Source organism: Lynx rufus, unplaced genomic scaffold, assembly GCF_022079265.1.
Source record: "Lynx rufus isolate CCGP_SWC_20201006 ecotype Redwood Valley unplaced genomic scaffold, mLynRuf1.p SCAF_1, whole genome shotgun sequence".
Lineage (NCBI taxonomy): Eukaryota > Metazoa > Chordata > Mammalia > Carnivora > Felidae > Lynx > Lynx rufus.
This window is the reverse complement of record NW_025814823.1, coordinates 117,092,207-117,114,526: the sequence shown is the minus strand read 5'-3', so window position 1 is coordinate 117,114,526 and position 22,320 is coordinate 117,092,207. Positions and strand designations below refer to the sequence as shown.

Sequence of the window (22,320 nt, the reverse complement as noted above, 5' to 3'; positions counted from 1 at the left end):
TGCTCTACATGTAATTTGTGATGTTACTAAGGAAGAAAAAATAAATGGATATTTGGTGGCCACTGCATTTACTGTCATCCATGCTCAATGTTTCTCAAATAGAAAAAGTCCATTTCACTACTATGCTATCTTATGTCACTGGATGAACACAATGTAGCTATTTTTCCTCCAGTTAACAGCAATGAAACTTAATAGAAAGCAATTAAAATAATTATATTAAAATTAACACTACTATATGAATGAAAGGAAGCACAGTTAGTATAACATTTGAGAGAAAACAATATCAGAGTTAAGAGCTATGAGAGCAGCTTCCCTGAATGCGCAGAGTCTGCTTGGGATTCTCTCTTTTCTGCCCTCTCTCTGCCCCTCCTTCGCATGCATGTGTGCACACATCCTCTCTCTAAGTAAATTAAAAAAGAGCTATGAGAGCAGAATAAAGCAAGAGCCAGATTCTCACTGTACCAGTTATTTCCTTCTCCACCAGGCATACTTCATGTGTTAGTGTATTACTGCTTTTATTTATCTAATGATTTAAAACAAGAAAAGGGAATACAATTGATTGTATAAAGTTAACTTTCCACTATTTTTTCCTAATCCATTTCTTTTTTCAAGCTCTATTTAAAAAATGTTTATTCCTTTTTGAGGGGGAGGGGCAGAAAGAGAAGGAGACAGAGGATCCGAACGGGGCTCCCACAGCATCCAGCCCTATTCTGGGCTCCAACTCTGGAGCAGTGAGATCGTGACCTGAGGGGAAGTTGGGATGCTCACCCGGGCTACCCAGGTGCCCCATCCTAATCCATTCCTAAACTATTCCACAGCAACAATTTGTACAACTAATGACCTCACCAGTGTTTTGAGGGCAAAATTTAAGACCAATCATCTCATAGTGATGAAAAAAAGACTATTCTTTATAACAAAGGGGTAATATAAAGTATTTTGCAGGCAAGTTTAGTGTGATTTAAAAAGTCTTAACGGGTTGCCAGGAAAGCTATATCTTGAACTTACCAATTTTAAATATCTGGAATATGAAAAACAATACAATCACTGAATACTAAAACCAAAGTCATTCCTAAAGTTGGCGTTTTCTTCTATTTCTGGCCCAGGGGAGTGGCCCTGGAAATTGGGCACATTTGGCTTGAGGAACTTGAACTCACTGGTCCCCGAACCTCCCCGAAGACACACCTCATACTGGTAGCTCTGCGACAGCGTCCCCGCGCCGCTGACGTCCACCAGGTGGCCCGGAAAGTGGCCCTCGGGCGCCGAGCAGCGACCCGCAGACGCCGCCCGGCTCCGCCTGCACAGCCGCACCGCCACGAACACCAGCACCGAGAACAGGAAGAGCGACGACACGGACGCCAAGGCGACGACCAAGTAGACGGTGAGCGGGTCGGCCCGCGCCTCGGCCGCCGCCACCTCCGGGAGCGGCAGGTAGGGCTGCGAGAAGCCGTCCACCAGCAGCACGTGCAGCGTGACGCTGGCCGAGCGCGGCGGCTCGCCATTGTCCCTGACCAGCACCACCAGCCTGTGCTTGACGGCGTCGCGCTCGCTCAGCAGCCGGGCTGTGCGCACCTCGCCGTTGTGCGCCCACACGCCGAACAGCCCGGGCTCCGTGGCCTTGAGCAGCTGGTACGACAGCCAGGCGTTCTGGCCCGAGTCGCCGTCCACCGCCACCACCTTGGTCACCAGGTAGCCCGCCTCGGCCGCCCTGGGCACCAGCTCGGTGCAGGGCGCAGAGCCGTTCTGCGGCGGGTACAGCACGAAGGGCGCGTTGTCGTTGTCGTCCAGCACCAGCACGCGCACGCGCGCCTGGCTGCTGAGCGCGGGCGAGCCGCGGTCGGCCGCGCGCACGCCGAACTCGAACGCCTGCAGCGCCTCGTAATCCAGGGACCTGAGCGCGAACAGCTGCCCGTTGTCCGCGTTGATGGACACCAGGGAGGCCAGGGGCAGCTGCGGGTCCGCGGGCGGCAGCAGCGAGTAGGTGACCTGGGCGTTGGCGCCCGAGTCCCTGTCCGTGGCGCTCACGCTGCCGATGTGCAGGGCGGGGCTGTTGTTCTCGCGGACGCGCAGGGTGTAGGTGGTTTGGCTGAAGGCGGGGGCGTTGTCGTTGACGTCGGAGACCGTCACGGTTATGTTGTGCTGCGTTTTCAGCCTGGGGGTCCCCAAGTCGGTGGCGGTGATGGTGATGTTGTACTCGGCCTGGCTCTCTCTGTCCAGGGGTCTCTCTGTTACCAGGGTGTAAAAATTTTCTAAGGAAGATTTCAGGAGAAAGGGTAGATCGTCCTGAATTGTGCAATTTATTTTCCCATTTTCTTCCGAATCAAGGTCTGAAACACTGAGAACTGCAACCATAGCCTCAGGCGAGTTCTCAGGTATGTGTCTAGTAAATGCAGACATGGTGATTTCTGGGGCATTGTCGTTCACATCCAAGACTTGAGTCAGGACGGTGCATTTTCCAGAAAAGCTGCCAGAATCTCTGGCCTCAATATTGACTTCATAGAACTGTATTCTTTCAAAATCAAGTTGTTTTTTAAGTCGAATTTCTCCCGTCATGGAATTGATTTCAAAGGTTTTGCAAATCTCTTCAGAAGCCTGGAAAAGTGAATAGGAAATCTCTCCGTTGACTCCTATGTCTGCATCCGTAGCAGAGACTGTGACAATCAGGAAGCCTATCGGACTGTCCTCAGGAATTTTCACCCTATAGAGAGACTGCTCAAATTCAGGGGCGTTATCATTGATGTCCACGACTTCAATGTTGATCTGAGCGATGCCAGACCTGGGTGGAGAGCCGCCATCCTGAGCTGTAAGGGTTAACCTGAGCTCAGGTTCCTGCTCTCGATCTAGCGCTTTATCCAGCACCAACTCAGGATATCTGCTGCCATCACTGCTCTTGCGGGTGAGGACGCGAAAATAAGAGTTGGGACTGATTATATAGGTCTCAATATTATTTCGGCCTACGTCCACATCCTTAGCGTTCTTCAGTGGAAATGTAGTTCCAGGTGGACTGCTCTCTGATATTTTTAGCAACATATCTCTGTCTACGAATACTGGGGAATGGTCATTTATGTCTATTACTTGTAGCTCAGCTTGAAAAAACTGTAAGGGATTTTCTAGCAACACCTGGAAACGCAGCACACAGGGGTCTGTGTGACCGCACAATTCCTCCCGGTCCAGTTTCTCATTTAGCAACAAATCTCCAGTCTCCTGATCCAGCTTCAAATGTAGTTTGTTCCCTTTGGAAATAACCCTTGCCCCACGCTTGGAGAGTTCCCTCTGACCCAGACCTAGATCCTTTGCTAAATTGGTTACAAAGGAGCTACCCTCGGTTTCCTCCACCACAGAATAGCGCCCAGGTTCCATACCCGCCTGAGATAAGCCCAAGAGGACAAAGAATAAAACGACTTGCCTTTGTCTGCAAATGAACTTCCCACTGGCCTCCATTGTTCTTGTCTGGTAAAGCCTCCCTCCAGGGTGGTTCTGCTGAACTGTAACGACTTCAGTATCCGAGACTGTGGCTCTGTCACAGGATAACTCAGAAATATTCCAGTGAGTGGTCCTTATCAAAGGACCCAGTCCTCCTCCAGTGGCATCCAAGCTTCCCGTGGGCTTCCAGGTTCTGTTGCTTAGTTTTGCCTGTTAATGGTGCTGCAGCTGCGGTGCTGGTCTGTACCGTCTTATCCTGCAGCGCCACCAGGCGTCCTCATAGGATCTTACATTTTCTGGGATGAAAAATGATGCAGTATTCCCAACTCTTGCCTGTTATGTACTATACTGAGTCTTACCTTTACTATCCCTGGACTTTACGGTGCAGACAACTGTCTGAGAGCCAAAAAAGAGAGATAACACTAGTAAGGACTTTCTACTTTCAGTAACGCTAAGTGAATTTGGAGCAAAAAGAAAATATTTATCTGGCTAAGAAGAAAACATATACAATTAAAATATACAACTGGAGGGGTGCCTGAGTGGCTCATTGGTTGAGCGTCTGACTTCAAGTCATGATCTTGTGGTTTGTGAGTTAGAGCCCCACTTTCGGCTCACTGCTGTCAGCACAGAGCCTGCTTCAGATGCTCTGCCCCTGCCTCTCTCTGCCCCTATCCTGCTTGTGCTCTCTCTCAAAATTAAACATATATATAGTATATGTATTATGTATATATATATACACACACATACATATACATACACACACACAATTGGAGTCATACAGAAAAATTTCAGAGTTATATATTTTTATTGCCAAGAACTATGGAAACTGCTAGCTATGAAACTTGGACAAATTATTTAACCTCACCCAGTTTTCTCACTTGTAGGATGGAGATAGTAATAGTGTATACCTCATAGGGCCGCCTTGAGTTTCCTCACTTTACAGATGAAGATACTGAGACAGAGAGAGATTAACTTTACACACACACACACACACACTAAGCATGTAATTTGATGCCATCAGGTAGCAGAGTTTACATGAGTCCATTGCCGTGACTTGAAAACACCCAAGATTCATGTGGTAGAAGAATGTATGAGCAGGATTACTCAGAAATTATCATCTCAAATGATGAAACAAGGAAAGGTTGGAGAGTTTATCTAAGAGAGATATAATCTGTAACTGCAGTGGTGATTCCACATCTCAGATGGATGTCCTAATTTCATTAACTTCCGTTCTTACAGTGTCAATTGTAAAAACTTTTTATTATGAAAAATTTCAAACCCCATAAGGAAGAACTGTATGATGAATCTCCAGGTACTCATCACTAGCTTCAACAGTTCTCAATATTTTGCCATTATTGCTCACTCTATCTGCCCATCATTTTCCGATCCCAAACTAAGTTTTCACCCATAAATACTTCATTATAGATCTCCAACTTTTAATACTTAAAAAAATAAAACAACTATAATGCCATCCCCACACCTAAGAAGTTAGGTTAGCATTATTTAATATCCACTTAGATTCAATTTTCTCTAATTCTTTCAGTTGTTATGGTTGTTTGAATCAAGACCCACCAAGCATTATATTTGCTTGGTATGTGTCTTAATTTCTTTCATTGTGTAGAATTCCCTCCTCCCTTTTTCCATTTCATTGATTTGTTGGAAAAAGGATAATTTTACCCTGACACCATGAAAACAATTTAGGATTTTACTGCCATGAGGGGTTTTTCTTTTGCCCTTAGACTATATCCCATTAGTAATTCATAGTAGCGGTACTATTTTAAGAGTTACCAGCACTTAGCATATAATACATTCAGAATACAGCTATGTATAAATTATCTGAATAGTTGTTAAAGAAAAAGCAGTGGCAGATTATTATAGCAAGCAAAACTTCTCATTAACTTTCCAAAATCTCTAAGCAATTTAATGACAATTTGTTTCTTTAATATGACATATTTAAAACTATTCTTTTTCTTATATTTCCCTGATTCATCACTGCAATATATTGAATAGGAAGTTTTAAAAATTAACTTTAAAATTAAGGAAGGAAAATGTGTTTTAAAAGTAGGTAGGGACCACTGTAGAAAAGTTATTGCAATGTGAGGAAAAATAAACTAATGAAGCAATCAAACTGATGTATTATTTCTATTCAGGGTCATTAAGTTTTCTGTGATATGAAGGTCATATGTTCAGATAACAAGGAGAAAACACAAATGGATCCTTCAATATTTTTTAACTTAAGCTTTGGTCAGATCACAGCTCTAATAATAATAGTTGAATAATTGATCCAGAAAAGCTGGCTTATTGGTATGTGAGAACATATAACCACAGACCACTACACACATTATTATCTCCAAACGTAGAAAACACTCAACAGGTATGCTAACCTGAGAAGATTCTTCTCCTTAATTAGGAGAAACTTGCCAGGTGATATCTAATGACAGAAAGCAGTATAGCATCATAGCAAGATCCCAGAGTCAGACAGATCTAGGAGAGATGCTCAGCTCTACCATTTATTAGTTGCTGACCCTAGTGAACTCGCTGGGCCTCTATGAATATCTATTTGCTCATTTCTAAAACACCTTACAGATTTACTTCTAATATTAAAAGTGTTAAAATTGTGTATGATGCATAGTAAGCGTTTTTTAAAAAGCTTTAAAAGATACTATCTTTACTTCTAAAACTAAGAGTAGGTATACTACAACACTCCAACTCAGAAAATAAGAGTAGCAAAATTTTAAAGACAAAACCAACTTAAAACATCATAAACAAGATTATTCACGTAACAGGCTGCAAAAAAATGCACAATTGTTTGAGATAGAATATAACACATATACATTGCATGCTTTGTGGAAGTTTCCTAGGGCTAAAGCTGGATCCGTTTCTCTGTAAAGAAATTTACCCTGACTTTAAATAATATTAAAGCACTCCTCTACAGGTAACTCAGGACGAATTTCATAATAGAAAAATATTTACAGACACAATATGGACATTTATGTTCCATCCCTTATCAGAAACCCAAATCATTCTGAAATGAGGGATATTCTTCCACTTCCTTTCTTGTACTTTGAAACTGCAGATTAGGGATAATGGGCTTGAGGAACTTGAACTCATTGGTCCCCGAACCTCCCCGAAGACACACCTCATACTGGTAGCTCTGCGACAGCGTCCCCGCGCCGCTGACGTCCACCAGGTGGCCCGGAAAGTGGCCCTCGGGCGCCGAGCAGCGACCCGCAGACGCCGCCCGGCTCCGCCTGCACAGCCGCACCGCCACGAACACCAGCACCGAGAACAGGAAGAGCGACGACACGGACGCCAAGGCGACGACCAAGTAGACGGTGAGCGGGTCGGCCCGCGCCTCGGCCGCCGCTACCTCCGGGAGCGGCAGGTAGGGCTGCGAGAAGCCGTCCACCAGCAGCACGTGCAGCGTGACGCTGGCCGAGCGCGGCGGCTCGCCATTGTCCCTGACCAGCACCACCAGCCTGTGCTTGACGGCGTCGCGCTCGCTCAGCAGCCGGGCCGTGCGCACCTCGCCGTTGTGCGCCCACACGCCGAACAGCCCGGGCTCCGTGGCCTTGAGCAGCTGGTACGACAGCCAGGCGTTCTGGCCCGAGTCGCCGTCCACCGCCACCACCTTGGTCACCAGGTAGCCCGCCTCGGCCGCCCTGGGCACCAGCTCGGTGCAGGGCGCAGAGCCGTTCTGCGGCGGGTACAGCACGAAGGGCGCGTTGTCGTTGTCGTCCAGCACCAGCACGCGCACCCGCGCCTGGCTGCTGAGCGCGGGCGAGCCGCGGTCGGCCGCGCGCACGCCGAACTCGAACGCCTGCAGCGCCTCGTAATCCAGGGACCTGAGCGCGAACAGCTGCCCGTTGTCCGCGTTGATGGACACCAGGGAGGCCAGGGGCAGCTGCGGGTCCGCGGGCGGCAGCAGCGAGTAGGTGACCTGGGCGTTGGCGCCCGAGTCCCTGTCCGTGGCGCTCACGCTGCCGATGTGCAGGGCGGGGCTGTTGTTCTCGCGGACGCGCAAGGTGTAGGTGGTTTGGCTGAAGGCGGGGGCGTTGTCGTTGACGTCGGAGACCGTCACGGTTATGTTGTGCTGCGTTTTCAGCCTGGGGGTCCCCAAGTCGGTGACGGTGATGGTGATGTTGTACTCGGCCTGGCTCTCTCTGTCCAGGGGTCTCTCTGTTACCAGGGTGTAGAAATTCTGTACTGAAGGCTTCAGGACGAAGGGGAGATGGTCTTGGATGGAGCACACCATCTTTGCATTGTTCCCTGAATCTCTGTCTCTAATCCTAAAAACAGCTACTACTGTCTCAGGTGAGTTTTCTGCAATTGGGCTAGTAAGTGATGACATAAGCAGTTCCGGTGGATTATCATTTATATCTGTTACATGGACCACCACTGTACATTTTCCAGAAAGCCCTCCGCCATCTTTGGCCTGAATAGTTAATGTATAAGTTTGTATTGCCTCGTAGTTCAATTCGGCTTTAAGATAAAGCTTGCCAGATGTTGAATTGATTCGAAATGTTTTGAGAATTACTTCAGTGGCATAAAAAAATGCATAGACTATTTCTCCATTAGTTCCTGTATCTAAATCTCTAGCTGACACAGCGACAACCAGGGAGCCAACAGGGCTGTCTTCAGGCACCTGCACCTTGTAGAGGGACTGTGCAAATTCAGGGATGTTATCATTTATGTCCAAAACCAGGATGCGTATGAGGGCAGTCCCGGATCTGGGCGGAGACCCGCCATCCAAGGCTGTGAGGGTTAAATTGAGCTCAGAAACCTTTTCACGATCCAGCACTGCATCCAGGACCAATTCAGGATAAACATTTCCCTCCCCACTATCACGGACATTAATATGGAAATAGGCATTGGAGCTGATGGTGTAGTTTCTCAGGTTGTTGATTCCAACATCTGAATCCTGTGCACTTTCTAGGAGAAATGTTGCCCCTGGAGTGGTACTTTCTAATATTTTCAAGGTAGTCTCTCTATCTAGAAATACTGGAGAATGATCGTTGATGTCTCTGACCCATAGTTCAGCACGGAAAATCTGAAAAGGCTTTTCAAGTAACAACTGGAAAGGTAGCACACACGGCTCTCTGGGCCCACACAGTTCCTCTCGGTCTAATTTCTCATTTAGAAGTAAATCACCAGTAAGCGGCTTGAATAGTAAAAATCGTATGTTCTCATCTGAAATGACTCTAGATCCCCGAGCTGACAGTTCCCCCACCCCCAACCCCAGATCATTTGCTAGGTTGGCCAGAAAGGTCTCTCTCTCCGTTTCCTCCGCCACAAAATACCGAAGCGGTTCTGTGCCAGCCCAAGACATTCCCAGAAATACACAAAGAAAAAACACTTGCCTTTTCTGCACTTCAGGCATCACTCTGGCCTCCATTCTTCGTTTAAACAATCTTTCAAAACCACGTTCACTCGGCCTCAAGCAGTTCTCAGAAATGGCAGAAACCGAATCCTTAGAAATGAGTTGGTATGTTTGTGGGGAGGGGTCCTACTTTTCCCCAACTCCAACACCACGGTTTCCTTTCTTCTACTTTTCTTGTCTGGCCAGCTTTCCTCTGAAAACTGGAGTCTGTAACATCCTTTGTGCGAATATTTCCCTCTCTTTTTAAGCCTGCAGCGCCACCTTGCGTTTTGTGGATGTTATTCCCACTTTCAAGAATAGAACAAAAAGATGGCAGATTAAAGGAACTGCAACAGGAGTAGCTTCCCCCCCAAGTGTCTTTGCGGTTTTATTACCATTTACCTTAGATGGTCACAGTAATGTTAGTAAGGGCCTACATTGTTTACCCCTCTGATAGTCTGAATTAGTAGAAAAGTATATTTGTTGTTTTCCTTAATCTGGGAACAGGAAATTCAACTCTGGCTTCCTACCAGAAGTAAATCTTAAACCTTTCTCCAATTTTTTAATGGATTGGGGGTTTGGTGGCTTTGCTGGTGGTAAATCAATGACTATTTTTTCCATTTCACTTTTGGTTATCTATCTGTCCAGGTTTTGTTTAGTTTTAAAGTAATTTGTATTTAATTTTAAAAACTAGTCATTTTATCTGGATTTGCAAAATTCATTGTATTTTTTATCTTTGGTTATAGCCTTGTTCTTATTAGTAATGTTTAATTTTTTATCTCTTTTTTATTCTTGGGGAGACTTGTAAGGTCTCTATTTTGCTGATCTTTTAAAATGCGGTTCTTTTTTCAAAATATGTGACCCTTGGTTCAAAATCAAATAGTACTAAGTGGTTTAGAATAAAATCTTTGTCCGCCTTTGTTTCCTTACTTTCCTAGATCCCTTCCCAATAGGCAGTCATTTTAAACTCCTTTAGTTTTCTCTTCTGCCTTATTCTGTATTCTGCTGTATTTTTATTAATTTTAGGCATTATCAATTGACTCATTATATTGGATTAGGTTTAGCTCTTGTACACTCAAGGCCCTTTCATGCCTTCCTTTAGTTGTAGTACTATTTCAAACATGGTTGTGTACTAATTATATTTTCTTTTTCACTGTTTTCTTGAAGTTAATAATTGCCTTGCTTTTTCATTTACTTGATTTTCTTTATTATTTATCACGTGTTCTTTCCATACTTCCAATTGCCTCTCAGTAGAATTTTCCACATGGTCATTCCCATATCTCCCGAGATACCAATTTTCTTTAAATTGAGTGTTTGTTTTCTACATCTGCTGCATTGCTATCATCCTGGAACTTTCCTTTGCTGTCATTCTTGGAGTTCTCTTTGTCTTTTATTCTCGTTGGATTTCCTATTTTAGGATTTTATTTCTTCCTCTTTTTTTGGTTTACTCCATGGCTTTAATAGATTCATCCTATAATAGTTTCATCTGAAAAGATGTCAGGGGACTTGATGATGATATCCTCCAAAATGCCTGTCTCTTGAGTTACACAGCTCCAAATTGGACTAGTTTGCACTTGAGACACAGTTGTCATCCTGGGATTATCCTTGGACATCATTTGAAGATTCATTTCTTTTCTTTTTTTCAATGTTCTCTTCTCTTTTTATTCTGACTTCCTCTCTTGGATTACTCTATCATTTTAATAGATATATTCCAGTAGTCTCCAGAGAAGAATGTATGAGAGTTACATTTTGTTGTGACCTTGAGGGTATTAAAATATCTTTAGTCTGCCCTCAAACTTGATTGGAAATTTGATGATAGAGTTTGAGGTTGGAAATATTTTTCTTCAGAATTTTAAAATATTTTGTCAGTGAGCTCCCTAAAATCAATGTGCTTGCTAAGAAGTCTAAAGGAAACCTTATTTTATAGTTTCTATATAACCTGTATTTTTACTTCTTGGAGTATTTCATCATTGTGCTATTTTCAAATTAAACACTGATGTGTCTTGGTTTGGGTTTAAGTTCATGCACTGACAATTGGTAAGCACTTTCTACTAGGAAACTAATTTTCTACAGCTTTTAGAAATTTTCTGGAATTATTTCATGGGTAATGTTATTTTTCTCTCTCTCTCTCTCCTCTCTCTGTCTCTCTCAATTACTACAAATAAGATGTTGGACCTCTGGTATGATCTCTAATTTCCTTATTTTTTCTCACCTTTTTGCCATTTTAAAATACTTTTGCAATATTTCCTGGAATACTTTCTCAACCTTACCTTCAAGCTCTTCTATTGAGATTTTCATTTATTATGTTCATATTTTACAAGAGCTCTGTTTTTTTAAGGAATTTTTCTTTTTTTAAATTTTTTTTAACGTTTATTTATTTTTGAGACAGAGAGAGACAGAGCATGAACAGGGCCGGGGCAGAGAGAGAGGGAGACACAGAATGGGAAGCAGGCTCCAGGCTCTGAGCCATCAGCCCAGAGCCCGAGGCGGGGCTCGAACTCACGGACCGCGAGATCGTGACCTGAGCTTAAGTCGGAGGCTTAACCGACTGAGCCACCCAGGCGCCCCTTAAGGAATTTTTCAAGAGAGTCCTCTTTTTGTGCTTATTTCATAGATGCAACAACTTATCTGATGATATTAATTTTAGGGGTTTTTTTCAAGTTTTCATCTCTGAAAACTTTATTTTGTCCATTTTACCTTTTTTCCCTCTTTGCCTGGTTTTTGTTTCAGTTTTTCTTTTTAGAAGCTTTCTTCAGGGGTATCATTCAGGTGTCTGTTCTTAACTTAGTTTGGTAGCCTAAGGAGTTCAGTGCTAGCTCTAAGCATGTTGGCAGGGCTTGTCCATTTTGATGTGTGCTCTAAGGTGAACTGGAAGCACTTGTGGTTGGGGAAACCCTAGTGTCAGTCGGAATAGGTCTTTGCCACTTGGACTGGTTAGATTCTTCAACTCTATAAAATCTCCTACTCAAAAGGAAAAGGTATAAGTTGAAAAGGTAAAGGACTGATGGAGGAAGACGAGTGGATATCTGCATCACTCAGGATATGACAGGTAATGCTTCAATATCAAACAACCCCTCCAAATCTCAGAGGCTTAACACAATGAAGGTTGATTCATTTCTCACACCATATATCCTATACAGTTCAGCATGGAGTCCTCATGGTGCTCAGCCAGGGATCCAGGCTTCTGGAGACTCCATCTCTAACTATGCTTTCAGGATCACTGTATTGGAGAAAGTAAATGTGTTAAACCATGTGCAGTCTCTGAAAGCCTTAGCCCAGAAGTAACATATATCATTTATTCTCACATTTTATTGGCCACATGTAATTTAAAGAAGAAATACAATTAAAATTCTGCCATGTGTCTGAGAATGGAAACATCTGTAATTGGTCCCAATGACTCTCATTGCATTTTAACAATCCGTCAGCATACAATGTTTAGATGGTCATTTATTTCTACTACCCATATGACCCCTGCTCTCAACTTTGCCAGTGGAACCTCTAATATAATGACTCTCCTTTTTTGTGGTGATAAGAAATCAAAACTCTAGAATTAATGCTAGGATCAGAGAAAGAGGTTGCTCATTGACTACATTGGGGAAAAGTTATCTGCTGTAGATTTAACCACTTTTCAGGCAATTTTAATGTGACCCTCCATATTTGGCATGCTATCATCATTTCCATAGTATCTAGGGCTGATGGCTCTGATGCTTCTGAAAATCCTGCAGCCTCAACAGGATTGGTTCTCAGCTTTTCACACTTCAGGATTTGGTAGTTGGTTTGTCATTCCACTAAGTCATTCATTTACTTTCCAACTACTAAGATTTTTCCCTGTTGTCCTCTACCTTCTTCTTTCCATTATTATAAGTTTATATTTTTGAAAATATCTCTTTACTTTCATGTTAGTGCATATTTAGAGGAAGCCAAATTAAAGGTATATGTCCAACCCACCAATTTAACTCAAAATACCCTTGAATTTTTCAAAGAAATAGATTTATGTTTTATTGGTGAAATCTTCTGTGGTTATTATTCTACTTAATTAATTTACTTTTATTCCTATAATCAATTCATTTTTAAAAATTATTTTTCTTAAATCTTGAGCTGTTTTCTTTGTAAGACATGCATGTAAACCTCATAACTTTCTCTGTTCCTTCTTTGATTATCTTAAATATCATTTTGTTAAAGAAGCTTACTATAAAAGCAAGAATTATGTTCTAGGTAATTTCTATATATAAATATGTTCTCTATAATTTCAACCTGATATTATAGAAGAAACCATAACAACAATGGCTTCTCCAAAATATAATTTTATTTTCTCTTATAAAAGGATAGTGGCTTGAAATGCATTCAGTGCTATCTGGGATAGTCACTTTCCATCTTGTTGTTTTATCACCTTCAAATCATGGCCTTCACTTTACAGTTCAAGACCGCTGTCTAATATCCACCCTTTATAGCTCCATTAAGACCAATAAGTAGGAGAAAGGGAAGGCTTTGTCTTCATTTTTAAAGACTACTTCCATGAAATATTCCATGGCACTTGTAGTCATGTCTCAGTGGCCATAACTTTGGTACAAGACCACTTCCAATCACAGCAGAAGTTGGGAAATATAATTTATAGCCCACATATCCACATGAGCAACTAAAAAATGAGAGGTCTATTAGTAAAAAAAAAATAAGGGGATAACATATATTTGGGTGAAATGAGTAGTCTTTGTCATACCCACTCAAACCACACCAATAGTTCCCATTGTTCACTAGAAGCAGATAGGGTCAACTAACTTGCCTGTTTGGGTTGGTTATTAGAGGAGCATATGATTGCATTTCTACATATTGGTGGTGTGATTTGTAGCCAAAAGAATTTTTGTTCCACTGAAAACTTAGCCCCAAAGCAATAAATGAATTCATTTGCTGAGACAAGATTCTCTTTGAACTAAAGATGCTTCCTCAGTGGGCTCTTGGCAACTGTCATCCATTCCTACTTCTTTTTATGATTTTTAAAAAATTCTGGGTCCAGATATCTTAAAATTTAATTTTAAGGACTCTGAATTATTATTCTGGATGAAAATTAGGTTTTACCAATGAGATGGCTTCAGATGATGAGCCTGAAAAGACAGGCAAAGGTCATCTACCCACTGTCATTGCTATTAATCAGCAAGGTCAGAGAGATGTGAGTGCTTGCAGCCAAGTCAGCATTTCTGTGTCGAGCCATCAGTTTCAGAAGTAATTGGAGGCCATTGTGGCAGCTAGACACTAGGTTCCCCGGAATTTTCACCAGTTTTAGAGGTGATGATGGGAGAGGACATTGTAGGAGCAACAGTTTTGATAGTAGCAGTAGCAGTGGCTTCCTGATTTCTATACTACAAAAATGGTAGTATGGCTTCAAAACCAGGAGTTAATTGCAGGCTCTCTCACTTCTGCTTGTCCAGTTCTTCTGATTCTGTAAGCATCTAATACCTTCTAGCAAATATCTGTTATTGGTTAGATATACATAAAGTGGTTTCTATTTTTTTATTGTGCTGAATTCTGAATAATTCCCCCAAAGTCACCCAAGGTCAAAGTCAAAATTGCATACCTTCACTCAAATTATAAGGAATAGGAACTTGTCAGAGTTTGTAAAGGAAAACAAGTAAGGTATAAAATCATCAAGCAATTAAAGTGTTCCCTTATGCTAACACATCTTAGTTGGTTCAAAAATAGGGCAGAATAAAAAATTACAGGTGCATTCCTGAGAAACTAAGGATAAAAATGTTTAATAATCTAATTATATATATAATTAGTTGCATATATATATGCATATATATATATATATGCATATATATGTATGTGTATATATATATATATATATATACATACAGTCTGAAACTGAATCTTAGACTCTTTCTCCCCTTATGAGTAATACAATAAATAAAATTAAATTTCATTATTTGTGAATAAATATGGAAAGTGCTCAACATATCATACACTTTACAAGATGATAGTTGGCTCACATATTCTAAATGATAAATCATTCTTTTTTAAGTTTTATTGTTTATTTATTTTGAGAGAGTGTGTGTGTGTGTGTGTGCGTGCACACATGAGTGGGGGAGGGGCAAAGAGAGGGAGAGAGAATCCCTAGCAGGCTCTACACTGTCAGCATACAGACTGATGCAGGGCTTGAACCCATGGTCTGTAAGATCATTATCTGAGCCAAAATCAAGAGTCGAACACCCAACCACTGAGCCCAGGCACTTGTAAATGATAAATTGTTAGGTGAACAAAACAAATGTCAAATAGTGTAAACAGTACATGAACATTTTATAAAAATAGGTAATTTTTTTGTTGTAGTTTATAAGTTTATAAAGCCAGATGATAAAATAACACACTAATTCATTAATTCAATAATTTATTCAACTCTCATTCGTCTATATTTACTTCAGTATGTATTTTCCTAAATGTAATAGAAAAAGAGCTCTCTCCATGAGATTAAAGTTTAGTGAGGAAAGGAGATCATTTGCCTGGGCAGGGTAGCCAAAGAATGAAACACCGGATTCAAAGAAAAAATAGCCTCATATATCATTGGAATGATGGCAAAATTGAATCTGCAAATTGAAACAACATTAGGCAAAACTCCTCATTTCTGAAATGGATGGTATAGATAATTCAGATGACTTTCCCATGGAAAACAATAAAGAATAATGGACAAGACTTTTTAAAAAAACTACTTTAAAAATATTGAAGAGCTAGGGGTGCTTGGGTGGCTCAGTGGGTTGAGCGGTTGAGCAATTCCCTCTTGATTTCAGCTCAAGTTATCGTCCTGGAATCAAATCCTGCCTCCAGCTCCACACTAAGTGTGGAGCCTGCTTAAGATTCTCTCTCTCTCTCTCTCTCTCTCTCTCTCTCTCTCCCTCTCCCTCTCCCTCTGCCCCTCTCCCCACTCGCTCGCTCTCTCTCTCTCTCTCCCCCTCTGCCCCTCTCCCCACTCGCTCGCTCTCTCTCTTAAAAAAATTGAAGAGCTAAAAACATAGTAGAAAACACAATGGAAAAAAAGCCCAATTTTTGATGGAAGCTTGTAATGGAGGAGTAAACCATGTCTCAGAACAACAAAACTCATTATTCCCTCAGGGCAATTAAAAATATTTGCCCTTGGACTTTGATTTGAAGCTATTCATGAGATTAAATATAAATCAAGACTCAGGGTCAACCAAATTTGCAGCATATTCTACAAAGATCCTCCCATTTTAAGAGATCCCCACAGGGCTATATCCACTATATATACATATGTTTATACAATGTAAACATAAACAAATCTAAAGATGCTCCCTCACCCCAAGTTCAGGGAACTATATGGAAGCGCTCCTGATGTTAAGTAGAACAGAAAAAAAAGAAAAGATGCCTGGGAAATTATAGCTACTGACTGGTCTTCATGTGTGTTTATTTTTCAATATGCATATGTTGAGTTGTGAGAAACATCAAGCCATAAAATTGGTTTGCAGTGGTTCCCTACTGAGAGTGATTTAAGAATCCTAGCTGAACCCAATGAAAATACATTTTGAAGGATGAAACATGCAACCTAGGCTTTGAGGACATCCTACAAGTAAATTTTTCAAGGGCAATCAACCATATGAGTCACACAAAGAAACAAAGATAAAACCAATAAGAAAAATCAGTAACAATACAGCAGAAATAGGCGCATACAAACTTCAGCTATCAGAAGTATCAGACAGGTTTAAAAACTAACTATGCTTACCATATGTAAATAAATAAATGACTGCTTGAACATATTTGCATGAAACAGAGTGAAAGGGTACACTGACTTTGAAAACATAAAAAGTCTAAAAAATCATGGGGATTATCCTTTAAAAATACATTGTAAATACTATAAACATTGAAAAGGTACTATATATAACAAAAAGTATAAAGTAAGGTGAGGGGGCATGTATTAGAGGATGCCTCATTTTTTAGCAGGCAGTTAAGCGATGCTAATATCTTACTATGCATTATATTCTTGTGTTTTAACCTTATAGAGATTATTTATCTAAGCTTAAGCAAAATCTATAGTTGCATATAATTTTTGCTTTATTACATTCAGGTGAAACATGATAGTTTTAATTATGAATCTATGATGAGCACTGGGTCTTGTATGTAAGTAATGAATCACTAAATTCTACTGAAACTAATATTACACTCTATGTTAACTAATTAGAATTTAAACAAAAATCTGAAAGAGAAAAAAATTTTGTTTTCTATTCATATTGAATATGTTTGAATCATGTAACTTTCTATTATTGTAAAAGAATGAGAATCATTATTTACATACCCAAATCATTTATTTTGAAAAAGTAATCATAAGTTTACCAACATTTTTTCTATTTAACAGGGACTGAATTCTTTAAAATTGTATCAGATGATATAGTCCAAAGAGATCAATTTTGAAAGACAATACTCAACTTAGACGACACCCAGATAAAATATTAGTTCCTTTGAGGCAAGACAAAACACTACTACAGAAATCTAACAATTTCTAACGTGACAAGTTTTTTTCTGTATAAGTGAAAAGTATAATTCATTTGTATAAGTGAAAAGTATTTTTAAAATTGGAAGTCATGATTTACAATACTCTATGCTAATGATAATCAGAAAACACAATTCTCTTAGCCATAACAAGATATTAGTGAACAAGCTCAAACATTAGGAACCTGAAAACATTTCTGACCTCCAAAAATCTTACCCCCACAAAACAGATACACCATTTCTCCCCTATTGTATGAACATGCAAAATGTGAGCTGGCTAAAAACACCACCACCACCACCACCACCAAAAACCCAGAGATTCAGAACGTAAAATACCTCAATAGGCTGAAATACCTATAAATATGACAATAATTATTGTGTGAATATGTAGTTCTTTATGTGAATGAACAGGTTGCGAACTAATAATACATTAGTTAGTATCATCATATATCTCCCCTTAAGGTGACATGCCTAAGTGAACCCAAAATTATTTGTAAAATTAGAGTTTTCCTCGGCGTCCCTACCAGCTGCTTCACCCACGAAGTTGGGGAAAATGGGCTTCAGAAACTTGAACTCACTGGTCCCCGAGCCTCCCCGAAGACACACCTCATACTGGTAGCTCTGCGACAGCGTCCCCGCGCCGCTGACGTCCACCAGGTGGCCCGGAAAGTGGCCCTCGGGCGCCGAGCAGCGACCCGCAGACGCCGCCCGGCTCCGCCTGCACAGCCGCACCGCCACGAACACCAGCACCGAGAACAGGAAGAGCGACGACACGGACGCCAAGGCGACGACCAAGTAGACGGTGAGCGGGTCGGCCCGCGCCTCGGCCGCCGCCACCTCCGGGAGCGGCAGGTAGGGCTGCGAGAAGCCGTCCACCAGCAGCACGTGCAGCGTGACGCTGGCCGAGCGCGGCGGCTCGCCATTGTCCCTGACCAGCACCACCAGCCTGTGCTTGACGGCGTCGCGCTCGCTCAGCAGCCGGGCCGTGCGCACCTCGCCGTTGTGCGCCCACACGCCGAACAGCCCGGGCTCCGTGGCCTTGAGCAGCTGGTACGACAGCCAGGCGTTCTGGCCCGAGTCGCCGTCCACCGCCACCACCTTGGTCACCAGGTAGCCCGCCTCGGCCGCCCTGGGCACCAGCTCGGTGCAGGGCGCAGAGCCGTTCTGCGGCGGGTACAGCACGAAGGGCGCGTTGTCGTTGTCGTCCAGCACCAGCACGCGCACCCGCGCCTGGCTGCTGAGCGCGGGCGAGCCGCGGTCGGCCGCGCGCACGCCGAACTCGAACGCCTGCAGCGCCTCGTAATCCAGGGACCTGAGCGCGAACAGCTGCCCGTTGTCCGCGTTGATGGACACCAGGGAGGCCAGGGGCAGCTGCGGGTCCGCGGGCGGCAGCAGCGAGTAGGTGACCTGGGCGTTGGCGCCCGAGTCCCTGTCCGTGGCGCTCACGCTGCCGATGTGCAGGGCGGGGCTGTTGTTCTCGCGGACGCGCAGGGTGTAGGTGGTTTGGCTGAAGGCGGGGGCGTTGTCGTTGACGTCGGAGACCGTCACGGTTATGTTGTGCTGCGTTTTCAGCCTGGGGGTCCCTAAGTCGGTGACGGTGATGGTGATGTTGTACTCGGCCTGGCTCTCTCTATCCAGCGCTCTTTCAGTCACCAAAGTGTAGAAATTTTCTACAGTAAGTTTCAGAAAGAAGGGGAGATGGTCTTGGATGGTACACATCATTTTGCCATTTTCCCCGGAGTCTGGATCTGAAATTCCGAAAATCGCGACGACGGTGTCAGGCGTGTTTTCTGGGATATCACTGATGAGTACTGACATTGTCAGTTCGGGGGCATTGTCGTTTACATCCATCACTTCTATGGCTATAGTGCATTTTCCCGAAAGACCCCCACCATCTGAGGCCTCAATTTCCAAACGATAAGATCGAATTTCCTCAAAATCCAACGTTTTTTTTAATCGAATTTCCCCCGTGACTGCGTTTATTTCAAAGGCCTGAATCACTTGATTTGAGGATTGGAAAAATGAGTAGGATAACTCTCCATAGGTCCCAGCATCTAAATCTGTAGCAAACACGGTGATGACGAGGGAACCTACAGGGCTGTTTTCTGGGACCTGGACCTCATAGAGCAGCTGAGCAAATTCAGGGGCATTATCATTTATGTCTAGGACTACAATGAGAACCTGAGAAGTCCCAGTTCTCGGCGGTGACCCACCATCCAGCGCCGTGAGCGTTAACCTGAGCTCTGATTGCTCCTCACGGTCCAGCGCTTTGTCCAGCACCAGCTCAGGGTATCTCCTGCCATCACTGTGATTTAGAGTGAAAAGGTGGAAATGGGAGTTGGTGCTAATAGTGTAGTTCTGAACTGTGTTACTACCCACATCTAAATCTTGAGCTATTTTCAAAGGAAATGCAGTCCCTGGATGACTGCTTTCCGAGATTTTCAGGAGGATTTCATTTTCCAGGAATTCTGGGGCATGGTCATTTACATCTAGTAGCTGTAGTTCACCTTGAATAAAGTGCACTGGGCTTTTTAGTAACACCTGGAAATGCAGTATACATGGATCTGTGTCACTGCACAACTCTTCCCGGTCCAATTTTTCTTTTAGGATCAAATTCCCACTCTTCTGCTCGAGCTGCAAATACTGTTGATTCCCTTTGGAAAGAATCCGGGCGTCCCGTGCCTCCAGCTCCCCTAAGCCAAGCCCCAGATCTTTTGCAAGGTTGGCCACATAAGAGCCGCTTTCCCTCTCTTCTAGAACCGAATATTTAATGGTCATACCGTCCACCTCCCACAGAATTAATAGTATTAATACAATAATAATGGCGGTCACTTGCCTTTTCTGTGGCGCTTTGGGTAGCGGTGTTTCCATCGTTCCTTAGGGTCCAAAAGATGCAGTTATTTAATCACAAAATAATTGCTGTGCAGCCAACTCCGCTATCTCGGTTCAATAATCTTGAGTTAGTTCTTAACACTGATTGATATGGCGATAGCTGCCTCTCAGAAACCTACTATCCCCCTAATGGTGTAAAACACTTCCTTTTTGAGCAGCTAGAAACTGCTCAGCTATTATGGTGCCTGCAGAGATAGTTTTTTACTTTCTTAGCCTGCAGCGCCACCAAGCGTCTTGCCTTACAACTTCAGGGTTTTTTGTTTGTTTTTTTCCTTTTCAAAGCATCATGCAACAGTTAAAACAAATAGAAAGCCTTTTGGGTTATAAACTCTCTTCCACCCAATTGCAGGTAACAGGTAACTAACAATATTTGTGAGAGCAAAAGTAATACCTATATATCTATGTCTATATTCATCTTCGTTAAAGGTACAAGGTACAAGTTCAGTAACACAAAACTCTGCTCAAGACAAAATCACTTACCCATTTAACCAGTATTTCTCCATGCAGGCATTTTTCCAGCTTCTGGAGATTAAGTGGTAAAATAAACACAAAAGTTCTTCCTCATGGGTGCTTACATTCAATTACAAAAATACTAATTTGTTGTATTGTTGGAAGAAGTTACAAATTTTAAAATTTACTTTCCACTCCCAAAGTGAAATGTGCCTGTAACCCCTGAAAAAAATTAAAATGTGATTTCGTGTCAGTCTCCTGGACTACATAACCTTTGGCATTTTTTTTTCCTTCATAAAATCACTCCATGCAATGCCCAGTAAGACTAAGAGGAAATGGCTGTTTGATTTGTTAGAAATCAATATAAGTTCAGGATTCAGGCAGTGTCTTTTCTACAAAGATGAAGAAGGGAAAAAAAGTCAATGGAGTTAAAGATACACTTTCTGGGGAAGTGTTTTAACCTGTCAACATTGGACAGGGGTCCATCCCAGTGTATATCCCCTGGGACTATGGAAATGAGTATACCGAAAAATACCACGGCACCAACGAAAGCCAAGTGGTTGCAGTGACCTAGCAGGAAAAGTAGTTTCCCCCAAAGAAGAATGCTATTCCGAGGAGCAGGGGATAAATATCTAAGAATGCAAAACAGTAAGTGTTCCCTACACTCATTGAACCACCTAGTAATAATCCATGACAGTTCACTTATTTGGACACAAATCACAGCCAAATATAATTTAGTTAAGGCTAGTTCCATTTTAATTAAGTATAAAAATAAAATATTCACTCAGATGTCACTTTAGTATAAATTGCCTGACTTTGATGGGAAGGTGAAATGAGAAATTTTTCTTAAAATACTACAAATAAAACCAGCACAAGACAAATACGGGCTAAACTGTGAAAGTAAATGATTTTATGGTTAATAAAGATAAATGACAGGGTGGCTGGCTGGCTCAGCTGGTTGAGCAACTGACTTGATCTCAGCTCAGGTTTTAATCACAGGGTTGTGAGTTCAGAACCTGCACTGGGCTCCACACTGAGCGTGGAGCCTACTTAAAAAAGAAAGATAAATGATACTTACACAGCACTAGAACAGAAAATCTGACATTACCCAATAACCTGACACTAATAGCTTACTTAGGTCTTGGCAGGTATCACATATAGAAAAGCTTTAGAAGCTAGGAGGAAGGTATTTTTCAATATAATTTGGATTTTACTAAATAATACATTTGAACTTTCAGCTTGTTAGACAAAGACAAGGAGATTAAATATACTCTCAACATTTTATATTCTGTAATGGAGTTTAGGGTGCATGGAGGGTGTTTTCTGTTTAGAAAGAAAATAAAACAATGATGTGTAGTTTCACTTACTGACAAAGGTACTTCATTAGCATTTTTCTGTATTCCTTGAAAATTAATTTTTAAAATTCACTATTGGAATGTTAATAACTTTCAACAAATATTTATTATGCACTTATAATTGGGTTGGTATTATTAAAAAAGACTATCATGGGCTTACATGAAGCTCACAAATTGGAGTTTAATGTACTGATACTTTTGTAAAGTTTATATGCATAGAAAAATGTATTGACTATTATGGTATGTTGAATTACCCATAAATATGAATGGCTATCCTCGCATTTAGCCATCTTTAGTATTTATCTTTAGTTATTCACACTGTGGCAGTCACCCCAAAATGAAACTTAAACAAGCAGA

The 22,320-nt window shown here is 42.1% G+C and overlaps 3 protein-coding genes across 3 annotated transcripts; all 3 read right to left on the bottom strand.

Annotated features, from left to right (window-relative positions):
• Positions 1–1,041: 1,041 nt before the first annotated feature.
• On the bottom strand, positions 1,042–3,438 carry LOC124527105 (protocadherin beta-8-like). The gene has a single exon (XM_047100398.1). It carries the CDS (start codon positions 3,436–3,438, stop codon positions 1,042–1,044), a length of 2,397 nt encoding a protein of 798 aa, XP_046956354.1.
• Positions 3,439–6,427: 2,989 nt separating this feature from the next.
• Positions 6,428–8,815, bottom strand: PCDHB7 (protocadherin beta 7). Its single transcript, XM_047100308.1, has one exon. It carries the CDS (start codon positions 8,813–8,815, stop codon positions 6,428–6,430), a length of 2,388 nt encoding a protein of 795 aa, XP_046956264.1.
• Positions 8,816–17,737: 8,922 nt separating this feature from the next.
• Positions 17,738–20,137, bottom strand: LOC124526948 (protocadherin beta-17-like). The gene has a single exon (XM_047100200.1). It carries the CDS (start codon positions 20,135–20,137, stop codon positions 17,738–17,740), a length of 2,400 nt encoding a protein of 799 aa, XP_046956156.1.
• Between the last annotated feature and the right edge of the window lie 2,183 nt (positions 20,138–22,320).